The sequence below is a fragment of the Artibeus jamaicensis genome, unplaced genomic scaffold (genome assembly GCF_021234435.1).
Source record: "Artibeus jamaicensis isolate MK-2021 breed Jamaican fruit bat unplaced genomic scaffold, CSHL_Jam_final contig_944, whole genome shotgun sequence".
Classification (NCBI taxonomy): domain Eukaryota; kingdom Metazoa; phylum Chordata; class Mammalia; order Chiroptera; family Phyllostomidae; genus Artibeus; species Artibeus jamaicensis.
In genome coordinates, this window is record NW_026522020.1 from 1,089,397 (window position 1) to 1,107,310 (window position 17,914).

Below are 17,914 nucleotides of genomic sequence, written 5' to 3' on the forward strand. Positions count from 1 at the left end.
TCCTACTTATTAGGACTGTTTGTGGAATGAATGGATGAAGATTTAGGATAAGCTTTTTTCCTTCCTCTCCCCAACACAAAGGATCTGTCTGAGAAGCGAAGCTGCTGCCGGTCTGGCCGCAGCAAGCTTTGCCGGCCTTTCCTTCTGGCCCCTCTGCCTCTTACCCTAAGCAGAGTTTCAGCCTGAGAGAAGAAGAGCATTTGTCCTCTTAGTCACTCTTGCTTGTATCACTCTGCCTGTATTTCCTTTCTGATTTATCTGAAAGTTTTCTCCTCCATCAAGGACCAGGTCAGACACCGTTTCTGGAGCCTGTCTGAGTGCCTCCAGCTAGAAGTCAGCTGTACCCTCTCAGCATTCATTCATGTTTCAACAGGGACAGAGCTTGGCCATCACTCCTTCTCCCATGTGGTCTGTCTCAGGGTCTTGAACATTGTCAGAACTGAAGAAATAATTACTGAATTAAGGACTGAATGAGCATTTGTAATAGTCTTACTGGGATGTTAATGGTAGTAGAAACTGTTGCATGGAAATTTGTAATTTAAACATGAAAGGAAGAATTATTTTCTGCTTTATTTTATGCCCTCACCTGTTTTGTTAATTATGTATCTTTGAATTTTTCAACATCAGAGGGGGAAGTGTTGCTTAAAACACTTTCTCAAGACACTCTTTGAGTTCTGGCTCTTAGGAAAATAACTGCCTCCATCCATGTGTTCCAGTGGCCTTCAGATGCAGCTGGGACGCGGGGAGGGTTACAGCTTCCTGCAAGAGCCCAGAATACTGACCTGTTATTGAAGACAGCCCCCATCTGTGCCGCTGTGCATAAATAGAAGCAGACCCTGATTTGGTGCTGGAATAACATGGAGTTGAAGGCAGACTGGGTGGCCCGGCTGTTGGAGCCAGGCTTCCCATTTACATTAAGAGCTGGTTCTAGACCATTTTGATTTATTGACTTATTCAGCTCTGCTGAGGGGCCAGAGTAAAAAATATACACCTAATCCTTACAGGCTGTTTCCAGGTTGGAAATCAACCTGTTTCACTTCGAAAATTTTCACAGAAACAAGCAATTGTAGAAAGGTGCAGAGAACTAAGAAGGCCATTGTGTAGTTAGGTGTAATCCCCTGATCACCTTGTTCTTGAAGTAAGAGTTACAATCTGAAGACTGACACAGAGGGGCACATAAAACCCCGGCAGCGGCCGCTCTCCCGCTGCACTCCAGGCCCTTCCACTGCTCCCTACCGTCTGCTTGGGGCTGGGCGCAGTGGGAGGTGGGTGTCTGCGGACTCTGTTACAGGTGCAGAGGTAAGTCATGTTTCGTGTACTTAATGAATAGTTCTCGTAATCCAGCTTGTTTCTAGATCGAGCTGTTTATTGGAGAGTAACATAAGTATAGAAAAAATCATACATGTGTAAGTAGTTAAATTTTAATAGATTTCATTTTTATTTTAAAGGGTGTATTGAGAATTAATCCAAAGAAGTTTCATGAAGCCTTCATTCCTTCCCCGGTAAGTTCAATAATTTTATAATAAACTTAATGTCACATTTAATTTTTTAGATGTGTTCTCAAACTGAAATAATATATTCCAACTAAAAAGCAGAGTACTAAAACAAAATTGAGAATGGACATGGATTTGTTTCAGACTTAGATAAACAGATTTGCCTGTGGTTAACAGCCCTTTCTGCCAGTCTGAAAGCCACGCTGCTTAACAGCCCTTTCTGCCAGTCTGAAAGCCACACCGCCGTGAAAGCAGTGTGGCTTTTTGTTTGTGGCTGGGCTGCGGAGCAGCTGCGCCCATGCAGACACCCACCAGTTTGTGTCACTGGACGTCCTTAGTTTGTAGCTTAAAAGGATTTATGGGTTTTCCACTGATTTAAGTTAATCTTTCCTAAACAAATATGCTATCTACTTTCAATCTGCTGCATGAGCTAATCTGCACATTTGTCCAAAAATAATGTGTAATGCTTTTTTTTTCTTTTGGTCAGAGTTTCTCACATCACTTTTATGCAGGTGATAGGACTTGGTACAAGGCTCCACACCACGGGGCCTTCATATCCTCCCTTGTGTTCATGACTCACTTTAATAGGCTGTCTCCCATTAGGGGAAGTTCACTTTGACATACAGTCAGCAGCAGGTCTCTGCATAAGGCTTGATTGTGCAAAGCTGGGAGAGCAACGTTCTCAAATTCCTGACCTAACTTTTCCAGGACACCATAAATAGGATGGCAGTAGAATTACAGATTTTTCAGGGTGGAAAAGACCATAGAAATAAACTTTTGCTTATAAACGAGGAAATGGAATGCATATATTTCACTTAATGTACTTCATTATGTTACATGACAGGTGTAGTCGTGTACTTCACAGATATGATTGTTGTTGTTACAGTAACCTTAAACTTGTTCTCGAGCTGAGTTTGTTATCTTTCTCCCCTCTCCTCCAGAACCCAAGGATTCATGTATTTCAGGTTCCGGTCTTACCCACTGTATTAGACAAAAAAGTGTTACTGAAACCAAAGGGAGGATGTGGAGCACGGGGAGCTCTTGTGCCCTGTTGGTGGGATTGTCAGTTGGTTCAGCCAGTAGAGAGAGCAGTATGGAGTTCCTCAAAAATTAAAAGCAGAACTACCATATGACCCAGCAGTTCCACTTCTGGGTATGTGTCTGAAGCAGTCTAAGAGTCTAATTTGAAAAGATAAACGCACCTCTGTGTGCATTGCAGCATTATTTACAACAGTCAAGATGTGGAAGCAGCCCAAGTGTCTATCAATAGATGAGTGGGTAAAGGAGATGCAATACATTTATATTACGCAGTCATAAAAAAGAAAGAGATCTTGCTATTGCAAAAACGTGGATGGACCCAGAGGGTATTATGCTAGGTGAAACAAATTACATGGAGAAAGACAAAGACACATGATTTCACTTACTTGTGGAATCTAAAACACGAAGAAGACAGAATAGAAACAAACTCATAGACATAGAGAACAAAGTGATGGTTGTGGATGGGACGGGGTTGGGGCTGGGTGAAGGCAGCGAGGGGAATAAGAAGTACAAAATGGTAGTTACAGAATCGTTAGTAATAGTGTAATAACTGTGTCTGGTGTCGGATGGGTACTATACTCATGGGGTGGTCACTTCGTAAGTTATAGAAATGTCTAATCACTGACACTCATATAATATTGTGTGTAGTTGAAAAAACATACAATATAAACTAATAAACTAATATTAGTATCCAAAACACACAAAACTAATAATATTGTACATAGCTGATTGTGCAAAGCTGATTCTCTCTGAGTCATATTCCGTTCCTGTGACAGAACGGGGTGTGTATGCCAACCTCAGTATGTGGATTGTAGAACTGAGGGTCAGCTTTGAGGAGGTGCCTTAGCTGCAGGAGCAGTTCCGTCATAAGTGAAAGCACATTCTATATAGGTGTTAGGTTCCAGAGTTTGTGCATAAGGAGAAAATCGCATTCAGTATTTATAAAAGTTACCTGTGGAAATCTCTTAGGCATATGCCGTGTTGGAGACAGGTAAGAGTCATCTCTCAGTAAGTCCAGCATAGCCAGTGTTTTCTCCCCAGTAGAAAGAGTGATTGTCTCCTTCTTGGTGTATCAGTCAAAGGAGCTTCGTTGGATTAGCAGCCTTGGTATGTGAAAAACACGGTTTTTTAAGGCTGGGAATCACAGGCACTGTGGAGAGGAGTTCATTCTGAGAGGCACCTGGGGACTGAGCAAGAGATGAAGAGTGTGAAACTTCTCTTGCAAGAGATTAAGCAAGTTTCACATTCTTCATCTCTTGCGTGCACTGAGACTTGCTCTCCCTGATTGGAACGGTAAGGGGAACTGCATGGAGCGTTCTAAAATTTTCACTGCTCGCTTCCTCTCCCCTGCGTAGCCACTACTGAATTTCCCTAAGTTAGAGCCCTGTTAGGATGGCCCCTGACAAGTGTGGGGCAGAGGACAAGAGTGCACAAGGAGGCATACATACCTTGTATTGAATACTTAAAAGTTATAAATTAAACTAATAAGCTGTTAAGTAAAATATATTCATGACAAATAAAATGTATTCCTTGAAAATCTACCTTCCATGAACCTGGGTTCACGTGTAGAATTCTCAGACTCTTTGGAGCTGCACGGAGAGGGCCCACCTCTGCCTGCACTCCCCTCTGCACTCCCCAGTCCTGGCCCCCTATCCCCTGTTTGCAAGGGTCCTTGCATACACCTGCGTGGGCATCTTACCCCACACATCCAGTCTCTGTGCAGAACTCACCTGTCGAATCCAGGGGTGCCACCTATGACCTAGTCTGCCTTCAGGGAGACAGACCTGGGGAAGATGCCAGTGTGTGCGCCAGAAGTGGATCTGGGGCTGAGTACCAATGGGGATGGATACACATCCATTTGGCCCTGAGCACTCTTGATGGGGAGGAGTGTGGCTGAGGGCAGGACAGAGCAGAGGTCCCTTAAAGTGTGAGGCCTAGTTAGTTTAGGTTTTTGTAACTTAAATTTATGTGAATTAAATTTGCAAATAATGTGTCACCATTGTTTAATCTGGCTTGTTAAAGGAAATTAAGAAATAAAACATATTGATGTTTCAAAAGCTAAACTTGTTGTATTTGAAATTGTATTCCTGGCGTGTCCTATTTAGACTTTTTTTTGACAGTTGTGATATTAGGATTGGCTTATTTCTGTACCTCTTTTATTCTCCTATCTGCCCTGATGGAGTGGTAATATTGTTTCAGAGGGAGAAAAAATGCTAATGATTTACCTTTAAGTAATGAAGAACAGACTGTAAAAGCTCTGTCAAGGTCCATTTGCAAGTGATTGCAGATATTCCAGTTTGGGGCACTGGAACAATCTTGCATTCTATTTTTGTGGGTTGTGGGGTCAGTTTCAGGTTTTAGAAGAAGGAGATAGTAGTGGCAGTAAATTAAATGTAGATGGATCCCACCACTGGTTTGGATCTCTGAGTCTATGTGGCTCATGTCTGTGTCCAGTGCGAACGTATATGAACTGGAAAATGCTCACAGGTGCACTGGGAGGTGGGGTGTCAGAACCAGGGCCTGAACATTACAGTTCCTTGAGCAAGGAGGGTAGAGACAGGAGCTGGCTTTAAAGAAGATGTAGCCTCTGCTCTGACAGTAAAAAACAGAGGTTTTCTTATTTGTAAAATGAGGGGGGGCATCAAACATTCTGTAAATATTATCTAATGTTCCTATCAACCTCAAAATTCTAAGTTTTTGGAGAGTCAAAAATAGACTGGATTTGATGAAATTATCTAGAATTCTAAAATTACTGACTCTAAAAGAATATTGTGAACTTATGCAGTGTCATTTGCAATGTTCGAATATCTGCTTAAGTCACGAGACTGGGATCAGTGAACTGATCATCATGTATAGAAGAGATTTGTGTTTTGGGAACCTGACCTAAATTCATTATAATTTCTACTCATAAAAAGTCGATTTTTGTTTTCCCACGACAAACCCAAAATACATGGAATAAATCACTTTTATGTGTAACTGCTCCCTCCTGCAGAACTGAAAAAGGTAAGACAGAATTAGAATAAAAGTATGTGACTTTAAGCAAACCAAGATGATCTGATATTATTAAGATGACTTTTTATTCTATTTGGGCATAAGATAGAAAGGAGAAATGGACCCAATGTAAAAACCTGGCTTTAAAAAAAAAACACGTTTCAAATAAATTAAGTTTTGTAGCTTTTTGGTGCATCTTGTCATGGAAGGCACCCTTTATACGTTTGTGGAATGGATTTCGGGTCCAAAAGTTGCTATTCCATTGATGGAGGATGCTCTGATCATCCCCGCGTACTTGGGCTGTCCTTTCCCCTCTGACTTCTAGATATAGAGTTAGGTTACCCCCAGCTCCCTGTTTACTTCCTCTAGGGTTGTTCATTATCCAGTTTAAAAAAAATATTTATTTATCTTTAGAGGGGAAGGGAAGGAGAGAGGGAGAGAACTATCAGTGTATGGTTGCCTCTCATGTGTCCCCCACTGGGAACTGGCCTGCAACCCAGGCGTGTGCCCTGACCGGGAATCAAACTGCAATCCTCTGGTTCGCAGGCCCGTGCTCAATCCACTGAGCTACACCAGCCAGGGCATTATCCAGTTGTTTTTTTTTTCTTTCTTTTTTTCCTATTCTTTCTGATGGGTAAAAGCAAGTCTTCTGGCATTCAAATAAAGGGCTGAAACCTTTGGCCTTAAGAAGTTGTTAAGAGAGATTACTCAAACTTTTAACATCGAGGTGTTCCCAAGTTTTGTATCATTAAAGTAAGAGGTTCTGCAACACATACAGGCTTCTGAATGAAGGAAGTAAGAGCTGAATAGTGATGTAATAGTTACAGATTTATGTGTTGTCTGAGGTTCTACTCAGCCCTGCTTCTGTTGGTTTGCTGGGTGAGAAACATGGCAATGCTAGTGTCTTATCTCGGCTGACGTCTCTGAGCTAAGGGTGGTGTAGCCCATTTATCAGACAGGCACCTCATTGCGTATGTTTTGATGCATGATAATGGGTAGTGTGACCTATATGCAGGCAGCTCTATTTTCACTCTTAGGAAGCCGGAGACATCCTGCTGCTTTCAATTGCAGAAGGCACTGATCAAGGATGCTGTGCCACACTTCGTTGCTCACCCTCTGTGTGCTGGCTGCCTCTCTGTGTGCTGTTTCTTGGAGAAGCTTGTCCTGAGGTCAGCTGCAGTAACTCTGTCTCTGTGGCTAACATGGTAGCTGGTCCTGAGGGCTGGGGTGGGTGAGGTTTGGCAGAGTGTGTGGGCTGCAGCTTCCAGCCCACGGCTAGGTTGGAAACTGAGCAGGAAGACTGTGCTGAAAGATCTCTAATGGTTTGTAACTGGAAAGTATAAAAATCGCTGAGTGTCTAAAATCCCATGGGGGTGGTGAGTTTGGAATGCTAATTTTAACTTTGACTAACATGTCATAGTAATTCCCTGCAGTCAACTGTTGAATGTTAAATCCATTCTATATCAAGTGTCTATTAGAAAACTTTGAATTTCCAAATGGGTTTCCTGTTACCTCCTCTAAGGAAAATGGACATTTTACTTCTCTCATCCTCTGAAAGGAAGCATATGGTATTAACTTTTGGAAGGATAAAAGGATGAGAGTACGTTTGTGTGTTTGTTGATGAAACACGTTGAAAATGCTTAATTTTGTCACTTACCGTGAAGGCGTACTTTTCCTTAGCTGTGTTTTCCATATAAGTGTTTTTACAAAGTAGCCTGGCACTAATTTAGGTTTAGCAGTTGATACCTGGGGGTTCACTGGGGCTCCACTGCTTCAAGTGGGTTGTTGATAAGCCTGTGACTGGGGCTGAAGGCGTTCGGGCCTTGTTGTGTTCACAGTTTGGGGTTTGCCCTGCTCCTAGGTCAGTGAGGGAGGTGGAGCGTGAGAGAGCTTTATGAACCTCATTTTACGTCCCTTTCCTTTTCTCCTTTGCCTCCTCCTTAGGTCTCCATAAAAACAACTCCAGTTTCCTCTCCGCCATTTTCCTGGGCAGGGCTCCTGGGGGCAAATGACTTTGCTGGTCTTGGAGATCCCAGATCCTAGAGCTGGTTGCTGCTGCTGCTGCTGCTCTTAGTGTTCCTGAGGGATTATGTGCTGTTGTTCTTCTGTTTTCTTGCAGTCCTTCTATTTTTCTTTACTCTTTTATTTAAAAAAATCAGCTCGTGTAGAAAAGATATCAGCATGCTTTATTTTACTTTTAAAAAAGGATGACCCAAGGGTAACTTACTCCTTTCTTTTTTTTTTTCTTTTTTTTAATTTTTTTAAAAATTGATTATGCTGTTACAGTTGTTCTATTCCCCCCTTCATTCCCCTCCCCCCTGCCCCCCCATCCCCACTATTACCCCCCTTTAGTTTATGTCCATGTGTCTCAAGTCCTTTAGGTTCTATATTTCCCATGCTATTCTTGCCCCCCCATCTATTTTCTATCTACTGTCTATGCTACTTATTTTCTGTACCTTCTCCCCCCATCTCCTCCTCCCATTCCCCTGTTGCTAACCCTCCTCGAGATCTTCATTTCTATGTTTCCACTCCTGATCTAGCTGTCCTTGTAGTTTGCTTTTGTTTTAGGTGTGGTTGTTAATAACTGTGAGTTTGTTGTCCTTTCACTGTTCATGTTTCTTTAACTTCTTTTTCTTAGATAAGTCCCTTTAACATTTCATATAATAAGGGCTTGGTGATGATGAACTCCTTGAATTTGATCTTATCTGAGAAGCACCTTATCTGTCCTTCCATTCTAAATGAAAGTTTTGCTGGATAGAGCAATCTTGGTTGTAGGTCTTTAGATTTCATGACTTGGAATATTTCTTTCCAGCCCCTTCTTGCCTGTAAGGTCTCTTTTGAGAAATCTGCTGACAGTCTAATGGGGACTCCTTTGTAGGTGATTGTCCCCTTAGCTCTTGCTGCTTCTAGGATTCTCTCCTTCATTTTAATTTTGGCTAATGTAATTATGATGTGCCTTGGTGTGTTTCTTCTTGAGTCCAACTTTTTTGGTACTCTCTGAGCTTCTTGGATTTCTTGGAAGTCTATTTCCTTTGCCAGATTGGGGAAATTTTCTTTTATTATTTGTTCAAATAAGTTTTCCACTGGTGGCTGTGCCTTTCCCCCTTCTGGTACCCCTATAATTCGGATATTGGAGCGTTTAAAGATGTCCTGGAGGTTCCTAAGACTCTCCTCATTTCTTTGAATTCTTGCTCCTTGACTCTTTTCTGTTTGGCCATTATTTGCTTTCTTCTGGTCCACTCCATTGATTTGAGTCCCAGTTTCCTTTTCATCGCTATTGGTTTTCTGTGGAATTCCATTCATTTCCATTAGTTTAGCCTTCATATGTTTCTCTAATTTGTGGCTATAATCAACCAGATCTGTTAGGATCCTGATGACCAGTGTTTTAAACTGTGCGTCTGAGAGTTTTGCTATTTCTTCGTCGCTTAGATTTATCTCTGGGGCTTTGAGGTCTTCTTGCGACATTTTTGGTCTGTTCTGGCCCTTTAAGTGAGAGAAGCGGCGCCTTGGACTCCCAGGTCGCTGGGTTGTGACGCTGTATGTGGAGGCGTGGTCAGAGCGGGGAAATGGCGGAGCCCACTACCGCCGCGGCCGGTCCAGCCGCCCACTCCCTCGCCTGTCCGCTCTCGCGCAAATAGGCGACCGCAGTCAACATGCAGCACCGCCTCCCCACTGTCTCCTCTGCAGTTTGCTCACCTGGTGGGTTGATCGGTCGCTCACTAGGTCCAATCCTGCGTTTGGAACCCGTGCGTCTGGATTCGCACGTCTGGATTCCACGCCTGGGTCTGTCCGACCGAGTCCTCCTGTGCAACCCCTCACCAGATGCCGGTTTCGCCCCTTACCGGTCGGGCTGAAGAATTTGTTGTTAACGGACTTCCGAAAAGTTCAATTTTCTGTGTTCTGGTTGTGTTTTCTGATGCTAATATTTAGTTGTCCCTAAACTTGGTTGTGTGAGAAGGCACGGCACATCCACCTATACCTCCATCTTGGCGGAAGTCCTTACTCCTTTCTTATTTGAGTTATGAAAACATGCCACCCCAGTTTTTTGCTTTATGCGCTTTCATTTGTTTTTGGCCTCCCTGTATTCTGTTGATGTGCTCTTCTGTGTCCATCACCATTTCTGTTAATTCCAAAGAGAATGAACTCTCTCTAGGTCTGCTTGTGGCTGTGTACAGTTCCTATGAAATCAGCGGACACACTGTGGAGTGTACAGTTTTTAAACCAAGGAAGTAATTTTTGGTTTCAAGCTTCGGTAAGCTGATTATTTTATTTCTTTCTCCAACTTAGGATGGCGATCGAGACATTTTTATTGATGGGGTTGTTGCTCGTAATAGAGCCTTGAATGGGGACCTGGTTGTCGTGAAGCTGCTTCCAGAGGAGCAGTGGAAGGTGAGTTAAATTTTCATTTTCTAATTGTGGATTTCTCAGGGCCTTCTGCATCCCATGGTGCATCAGTGGGACATCACAAACTAAGCAGTTATGGAACCCCTCAGGCCCTGTGTCTGCCTCAGAAACGGGCCACATAATGCTTGGGACATAGAAGCAGCTGGTGGGCAGACACTGAATGATTTGAGTTGTTTTCCTTGCTCTCTCCTTGGTGGTCTATCTTCCCTGTAACATGCTTAGCAAATTGTATAACTTCTCTGTGCCTCAGATGCCTCATCCATAAAATGGGAATGATCATAGCACCTACTTCATTGGCTTGTCGTGAGGATTAAATGAGAAACCTGTAAAAATCTGCAAATGGTGTCAGGTCAATGGGAGCAGGTCAAGAAACGTTAGTTCTTATTATTAAGTCACCCAGAGTGTGGGAAGTATTACCTTATACCAGCACTTTGTTGAGACATAAGCTTAATTTGTCTCATCTGGCAGGGCTAGAGTAACTGAGTTAGACTTGTGTGCCAGTGATTTGTGACTCAGGGAAATTAGTCATGATCAAAATGACATAGTTCTTGCCCTCCTAGAGCTTTTTTTAGTCTGGTGGGGGGTGCAGTCAGGAAGAGACACATATTAATCACACTTACACAAATTTAAGAATGATTTTGGTTAATGCTGTGAAGTTAAGTGCAGAGTGTTTTACGAAAGTTAATTATCCTAGTCCAGAACATCCTCCCACCCCCGTTGCTGCCAGTTGTGGATATAGTCTCCTCCCCTTGATTCCTTGAAAGCACAGCTAAGGGTTGGCTCCAAGTCCTAGGAACATAGATTGATTTGGTTCACTTCCTTTTTTCTTGAGAGCATCACCGAGCACAGTGTTGACCAGGTCCAAGAAGACATTAGGGCTCGGTCAAGCCAAAGAAAATATTCTTAGAGGTCATTTGACAGTAAAGAGGCAGCATTATAATTAAGATGAGTCAAAGAAGGACAAGAAAGATGGCTTCCTTTGACTTGAGGAGTAATGCGGGTAGAATCGAAAGAAACAGAAGAATTGTTAGCAAGTTGGATAGGTCTGGAGCTGATTAGGTGTTGACTGGTGAAGAGTAAGAATAGAGTGCATATAGTAGAGCATCTGTTGAGCTCTGCAGAGATTGTTTAGAAGAACAAGGCCGAGTCGCCTGGCATCCTTACTGTCTTTGGCTGAGGCAGGGGATGGCTAAAATAAGCATATAAATAAATAAATAAATAAATACTAACTAACTAAATAAATGGTTGCATCATTTCCCTTGTCTTTCACTTATTTGTAGTAAAGCCCAGCGAGCACATTCTTCCCTGGTATCTTCAGAAGCACTGTTTTGGGCAGGACGCCTAAGAAGGTGGCAGTAGGCTGGAGGTAAAGGTGTTTATCATTGTTGAGTTCTAGGAGGACAGATTTCGGACTTGGGCGTTCTTACTTCTGCCTTGGTGCCTTTAGCTCTAGACGAAATCTGTACCCGCTTTAAGACTCAACAAAACAAAGTTGTGGTTCTCCCTGAAAGGTCTAATTTTGTGGATTCCTGGGTCACTGGAGTTAGTTAAGTAGATAAGAATTTGTAGATTTCTTATAGTATCTCCACAGTCAAAACATTGAGGCTACATAGACATAGCTTGTTGTTTTTCTGTTTTATAGTTAATATCCATGGATACAGAGAAAGGCTGAGACTGTCAAGGAGGACCCTACTTTTGGGGTTGCTGGCAGGAGTAGAGCGGGGGCAGTGACAGAGGGCCAGCCTTGGTGTGTGCATGGGCCTCTTCAGCTTTCAGATTTGAAGTGTCGAGGGTAGTCCAGGGTTCCTAACTTACGCTGTTCCTGTAACGCCCCCGAGGGTCTTCACGGTGGCTACCTGACAGTTGCTGTTTATATTAAAGCCAGCCCTATTAGGTATGTCTCTTAGGACTCATTAGTTAGAGTGTTTCACAGCTTCCCAATCTGGAGAGGAGAGCTCTGTTCGCTGTAGCCCACCTGTGACAGTTGTCGGTTCAAACTGGGGAGAGTATTCAGACTGTCATCAAGCATCCCTGGCGTGTAGAATCGAAACATTTCAAAGCATACTGGCCAATTGTATTACAGGTTTGCAAGCACAAAAGCATATTGTTATCAAAGGAATCTGTAGTCAGTGGTGTGAACCAGTGCGAATTAATTGGATTATTCATCTTTGCTTCTTTACACTTGTTGTGCTCACCCCTCCTGGGTACGTAAACTGTAGGGCCTTTGGGTTTTCAAAAAAAACAATAGTTCTTTTTGCTATTGTAGTAAATAGTCAATTTATTTCACAGCATGTTTTTTGGCAAAATAGATAGCTATAAAAGTATCAAGCTGTGAGGCAATATAAAAAAATAATTTGCTCATATATAACAATTTTAATTTCAGAATTCCACACTTTTTATATATATGTATTTTTATTACAGATATCTAATGAAGGACAGTTGAAGGGAAATGATAGTTTATTTTCACTTTGTCAATTGAGAAGTTAAGTGACTTCTTTGAAAACTTGGAGTTTTTGACAGAACCAGGGAGTAGAATCTAGAATTCAGATATTTTGACTTTTAGCTTAATGCTCTTTGTGTTCGTTTGTGCATGCGTGTGTGTGTGCATGTGTGTGTGTTGAGTTAGTGCGTGTGTGGGTATTTTTCTAGGCTGAAGGTCTGGGGCTGTCCTCAGGCTTCCAAAGCTGGGGCCATGTCGCCCAAGTGTTAGGAACTGTGGTCCTGATGTTTCTGCCTGCGGCAGTGCAGGGCGCCCAGGGGCTTCTCAGCCTTCACTCACCTGGCTCCACGCTAGATGCTGGAGGGACAGACTTGCATAGGTTACAGGTTTTGTTTTAAGGAGCGTGGGGCTGGATGGGAAGGGGATGGGAACAGTTGTAGTACAGTGTGCAGGACAGAAAGAGAAATACGTGTTATGGAAGCATGAAACTGTGGGTGAATTGGGGAAGGCTTCATAGAGGAGGTCATATTTGAAGTAAGGTTTGAAGGATGGGGATGGAGAAGGAGAGGATCTGTTTTGTTTTAAGAGGAGGATAATTTGTGCTGAGAATAATTGGGCAAGAGAGGATTATGAACATTTCCCTTTTGAGGGAGGAACAGGTGGAATAAAGCCTCTCTTCCTGCCATGCCATTGGCTAAGCTCTGTAGCCCTTCAATCAACTCTTCTAGACGCTGGCCAGTGCAGGGGATTCCTGACTGTCCTCTAGGCCATGCCCTCCACGAAGACCTGTGTCCTTGGCCCCCTTTTACAGATGCTCATGGAATACTGCACTTTGCTTTGTGAAGTTTTCCACTTGCCATTTATTTGACCTTCCCTCTGCCTCTTCCATTCTCTTTTCTGCCATCAAGTTTATCTCCCATAGCTATTAAACAACCTTGTTCTTCATCCTTTTTGTTAACTATAAGAAAAGTTTATCCTGCTCTGTTCCTTCTGTTACTACTCCAGCACTTTGCAAATAAGCAAATGTAAACCTGTGGCTGTTGCTACTGATGGCTGATGTTTTAGTGCTTACTATGTACCACAAACTGTGTTTTGTGCCTCACACTGTTCTTTGGTTGGCTGCCATCTCTCTCAATTTTGCGAATAAGAGATCTGAGGCTTAGCTTAAATATCTTATTTAGGGAGCTAGGGAGGGAGAGAATTGGGATTCAGATTTATATCTCATTTTATAATCTCATTGCTGGATTGTTAGTTCACAGATAAAAAGAAGAGAGTTATTCGATCTGCAGATAGATATTGTCGGGTATCATAAGAATCAATATACATCCAAAAAACAGTAATATATGCTTTAGCATTAGGTAACATTTTAAGTTGCCATCATGGGTAAAGAAGATGACTCTATTAATTGGAATGACCAAAGGCCTAGTATTATTTTAGGAAATAAACAGTTTAGAAAAAAATAATTAGAATTCTAGTGGTTGTATCTTAAGGTTAGAGAGGTACGGTGGCTTCTCAGGGTGTTATGGAGGCAGATGTTGGGAATACGTCACAACCTGCCCAGGCATCTGCTGTAGATAGCAGGTCACATACTGAGAGAGCTGGCCCAGTCAGGTACAGAGTCAAAGGAGTTTCAGACCCAGATGCCACCCTGACTTGCTGGCAGCAGACCCCACGTTCGTGGGGCATGTGGCACAGGTATTGAGAAAGCAGGTAGGCAGTTGTTGTGTAGGAGGTGGGTCCTTCGAGGGCTTTGGGATAGGGTTCTAATTTCAGAAATGCAGGACCATCTTATTACAAACAGACTAGTAGAGGCAGCCACTGGGCTGGGAGTCAAGGGTAGGTTTTGATCCCCAAGCTAGAATTGGCTAGAGCAGTACAGGGAGCAAGAACCAAAGCAGAAGACCAACCCTGAGACCCAGAATTCTGGGCCTTTTCTAGGTGTATGAAGTAAATTTGGGAGCCCAGAATTCAGCTTTGGTGTCTTGGGTCTGAGAGGGGGGTTAAAAGCTAAGGCTTCCTATAGGAGGAGCCAGAGCTGTTTAAATATTGCTTATCTTGCCTGGTTGGGAGCTAGGGCCAGCAGCTTAGTTGATGCAAGCATAGTGAGTGAGAAAGTCAGAGGGAAGGAGACCAGCAGGAGCATATGAAAATTACCCTCAATTAGGTAAAACGATGTGAAACAGAAGCTAACTAGCTGAAGAGTCAGGGTGGATTTCAAGTGAAATTACTACTCCTTGGAACTTAGCTTCTGTATTCTTTTGTCTGAATATTTAAAAATATAGTAAGACAGCCTGGGATTGATTTGATTATTAATACCCGCTGGGAAGCTGGAGTGCTGTTCATGTCTCCCAGGTATTTGAGCACCAGCGTTGCACTGACAGGGTACAGTGGGGATGTGCCCAGCAGACGCTGTGTTAGCTGAGTCTAAGTTTCTCTGAGAACAGGGTTCTTCCATTTAACTTGCAACAGAGCAAAGGATGCATACATGAAATGAAGGAGCGGGGAAGCAGGGACAGTTACTCTGTATTTTCTAACATGTCTATTATCCAGTTTCTAAGAAAACATTTTTATTTAATGATCCTAATGTTTTAGCAAGGAAACAATGGAAGTATGGATGGGTATTTTAGAAGAGATTGGCACAGAAAGAAAAACAGCTTCACTTTAGAAGAATAAAGGAAGTACTGATAGGAGTAACCACTCTTATTCTAAGTTAAACAATAGAAAAAATCAAAGTGCACATCTAATCCCTGGTTTTCGATGGCTGTTCCAAACTTCCTTATGGGCACGTGAAGTTGGTCCAGTGCAGTAAACTGTTCCCTTTGACTGGCTTTTCCTTCAAGTGACGGTTTTAAAGCTTTGTGTTCCACGTTCCTCTTTAAATACGCACCCATCATGCTAGATCATATTTAATCCAGTCTCTTATATAACCACTATCATTTTGGGTTGTTCTCAATCCTAGTGGAATTAGGGTTTCTTAGAACTGTTTGGTTTCTTGGCCTGGGTGGCAGGCCCAAAAAGACTTGGAAGTTGCTTAATGAGGGAGGCAAGGTCTTTGCTGCCTCCACCCACAAGCAGTATGGTAGGTGAGGTGTATCTACTGCCATGATCAGATTTTCCCCAAATTGTTATATACACAAATCTATTTTTAACAACCATATTTTCTTCTTCATTATTGCCAGCTCTGGGATCAAATACTTCAGGTTCTTTACTGCTTTAAACATGCTGTCAGATCTCTGTAATTCAAATTGAAATGTCTGAAATAAGGAATGTATCATTTAAGGCTAGAGTAGCTTGTTTGTGCTGGGAAACTCCCAATTAATACTTCAGGATTATTTGCTAGAATGCTAATTCTTTCCTTCTAAACTCTCTGGAAATGGCTTGATGGAGAGTTCACGCTCAGTGTGAGGAATGAGTTGATGTAGATGAAGTACTGAAAATAGTTTGGCTCGCTACAGGTGCTCTGGGGATGTCAGGTACTGCTGTTACTGTTCTTTGAAATGAAGACTGAGAGTCATGGTTTGGCCAAGATCACACGAAAACTCAAATTTACTTTTTCTTGCTCTTGAAATTTACCACTGACAGCATTTACTTATTGACATAAAATGTTTGTGATTGACTAAGTGTTCCTTTGCTGTGTCTAAATTGCTAGACCACTGTGTGTTGGTAAGGTTACACTGTGGAACAACATGGCTCGTTTCTTACTCGTGCTGCTTGCCCATCCAGATCGTTTAGGGCTTTGCTTCGTGTTGTCTTCATTGCAGAGTTCCAGAGTAACCGAATAGCTGCCGTTAGGAGTGTTCCCCTTTCCTGTGGCAGAAGGAAGCAGAGCCCTTGAGGGCCACATTTCTTTTGAAGAAATACCTTTCTTCAAAAGCGATGGTCAGTTCTGCTCACAACTCATTAGCCAGAAGGAGTCACCTGGCTCTACCACAAGAGAACCATGAAGTGTAATCCTTCCAACTGCCTCCATGTAGCAATAGTAGGATGTATCTGGTGAACTGCACTAATGACTAACACGCTGGATTAATAATATGTTGCAGTCTTGAATAGCCTTCTGAAAAGTTATATGCCCTTGGTCATTAGGGAAATCTGGTAAAAGCTTATATATCACTTATTACAAAGTTATCCCCACTAGTGAAAAAAGAAATCAGAAGTACCTGAAATGATCTAGATGGTCTTTAAGATCACCCTTAAAGTGTGATCATTCTTAAAGTTAGTTATGTAATTCTTGCTTTAAAGTACAGTGGGTGATACAAAGTGAATTTGTTGATCTTTGAGTTAACAAATCGAAGATCAACAAATGCAGTTTTTGTAAATGAAAGGCAGGGAAGGAACTGGGCTGGTATTTATTTGGTAATATTTATAGATCATAAAGACTTTATCATTAATAGTAATATGATATTATTGCTTGTTACTACCATTGTTAAAATTTTTGTTTCTTATTTTTAAAAAATTTGATAGATATACCTTATCTCATGTTTTATAGACATTAGTAATGATTTAGAGTATATTTAACTGTATATGAATTTAGGTTCCTGTCAAAGTAAAGGAAAGATGACAGCTTTAAAAACAATAGCCCTGGCTGGTCTGGCTCAGTGGATTAAGTGCTGAAAGCCTGTGAACTGAAAGGTTGCTGGTTCGATTCCAAGTCAGGGCACATGCCTGGGTTGTGGGCCAGGACCCCAGTTGGGGGTGTGCGAGAGGCAGCTGATCAATGTATCTCTCACACATTGATGTTTCTCTCCCTCTCTTTCTCCCTCCCTTCCCCTCTCTCTAAAAATAAATAAATATTTTAAAATGATTTAAGTAAAACTATGAAAATTGTGTTTCCAGCTTTGTGCTGTTAGAAAATGGTTGGTTTAAAGAAAAGTTTACCTTCAAGAGACTTACCATTGGCTTACATATCAAAAATAATAGTACCACCAAACCCAGCATAAAATCTAGATGACTCTTTTAAGGCTAGATTTTACCAGTGGATTTTGAAAGCAGCATTTGGTTCTGCTCAGTGACTGTATAACCCCGAAGTGATTCTTTTGGACCCTGCTTGTTCAAAAATAGCTTTCTGTTTGGTACTTGGGCTTGGCTCTCTGCAAAGCAAGGAAGAAAAGTGCTAACAGGAAAGCAAAGACATGTTTTTTACATGATCAGAGACTTACCCAGTGAAGCAAGGGAGCTTTTTGTTAATGTAACTTTCTTCCCAAAGCTTTGGGCAGGTTTAAGCTTGAAAAAAAGGTCAACCACAAGGTAGATAAACTCCTTGCTTTTATACTCTTGTAAACACACATGCACATACAGTTCTACTCCCCTTTATAGCTTGGGGCCAGGTTTCTTCTTTTTAATCCTTTTTTACTTCTTCTTCAAAGTTAAATCTCAAACAGATTATCTCCTGGGATAATTCTGTATGTGGCAGCCAGCCTAGTCTCAGAGTTCACAAGAGCTTCCTCTGCTGTGTCAACTTCTGAATCATGGAAGTGCCTAGAGCTCACAGGGAGCATTTGAGGTCTTGTGGGTTCGAAATGAAATGTGACATTATGTGAACAATGAATTG

The 17,914-nt window shown here is 42.1% G+C and overlaps 1 protein-coding gene across 5 annotated transcripts in view; it reads left to right on the forward strand.

The window, feature by feature from the left end:
* DIS3L2 (DIS3 like 3'-5' exoribonuclease 2) overlaps window positions 1-17,914 on the forward strand; it is a 285,589-nt gene that overhangs the window by 39,761 nt on the left and 227,914 nt on the right. For all 5 annotated transcript variants that reach the window (XM_053655254.1, XM_053655253.1, XM_053655255.1 and 2 more), the window contains 2 exons: window positions 1,449-1,502; window positions 9,810-9,911. In XM_053655254.1, coding sequence (XP_053511229.1) covers window positions 1,449-1,502; window positions 9,810-9,911 — 156 coding nt within the window. The remainder of the gene's footprint in view (window positions 1-1,448; window positions 1,503-9,809; window positions 9,912-17,914) is intronic.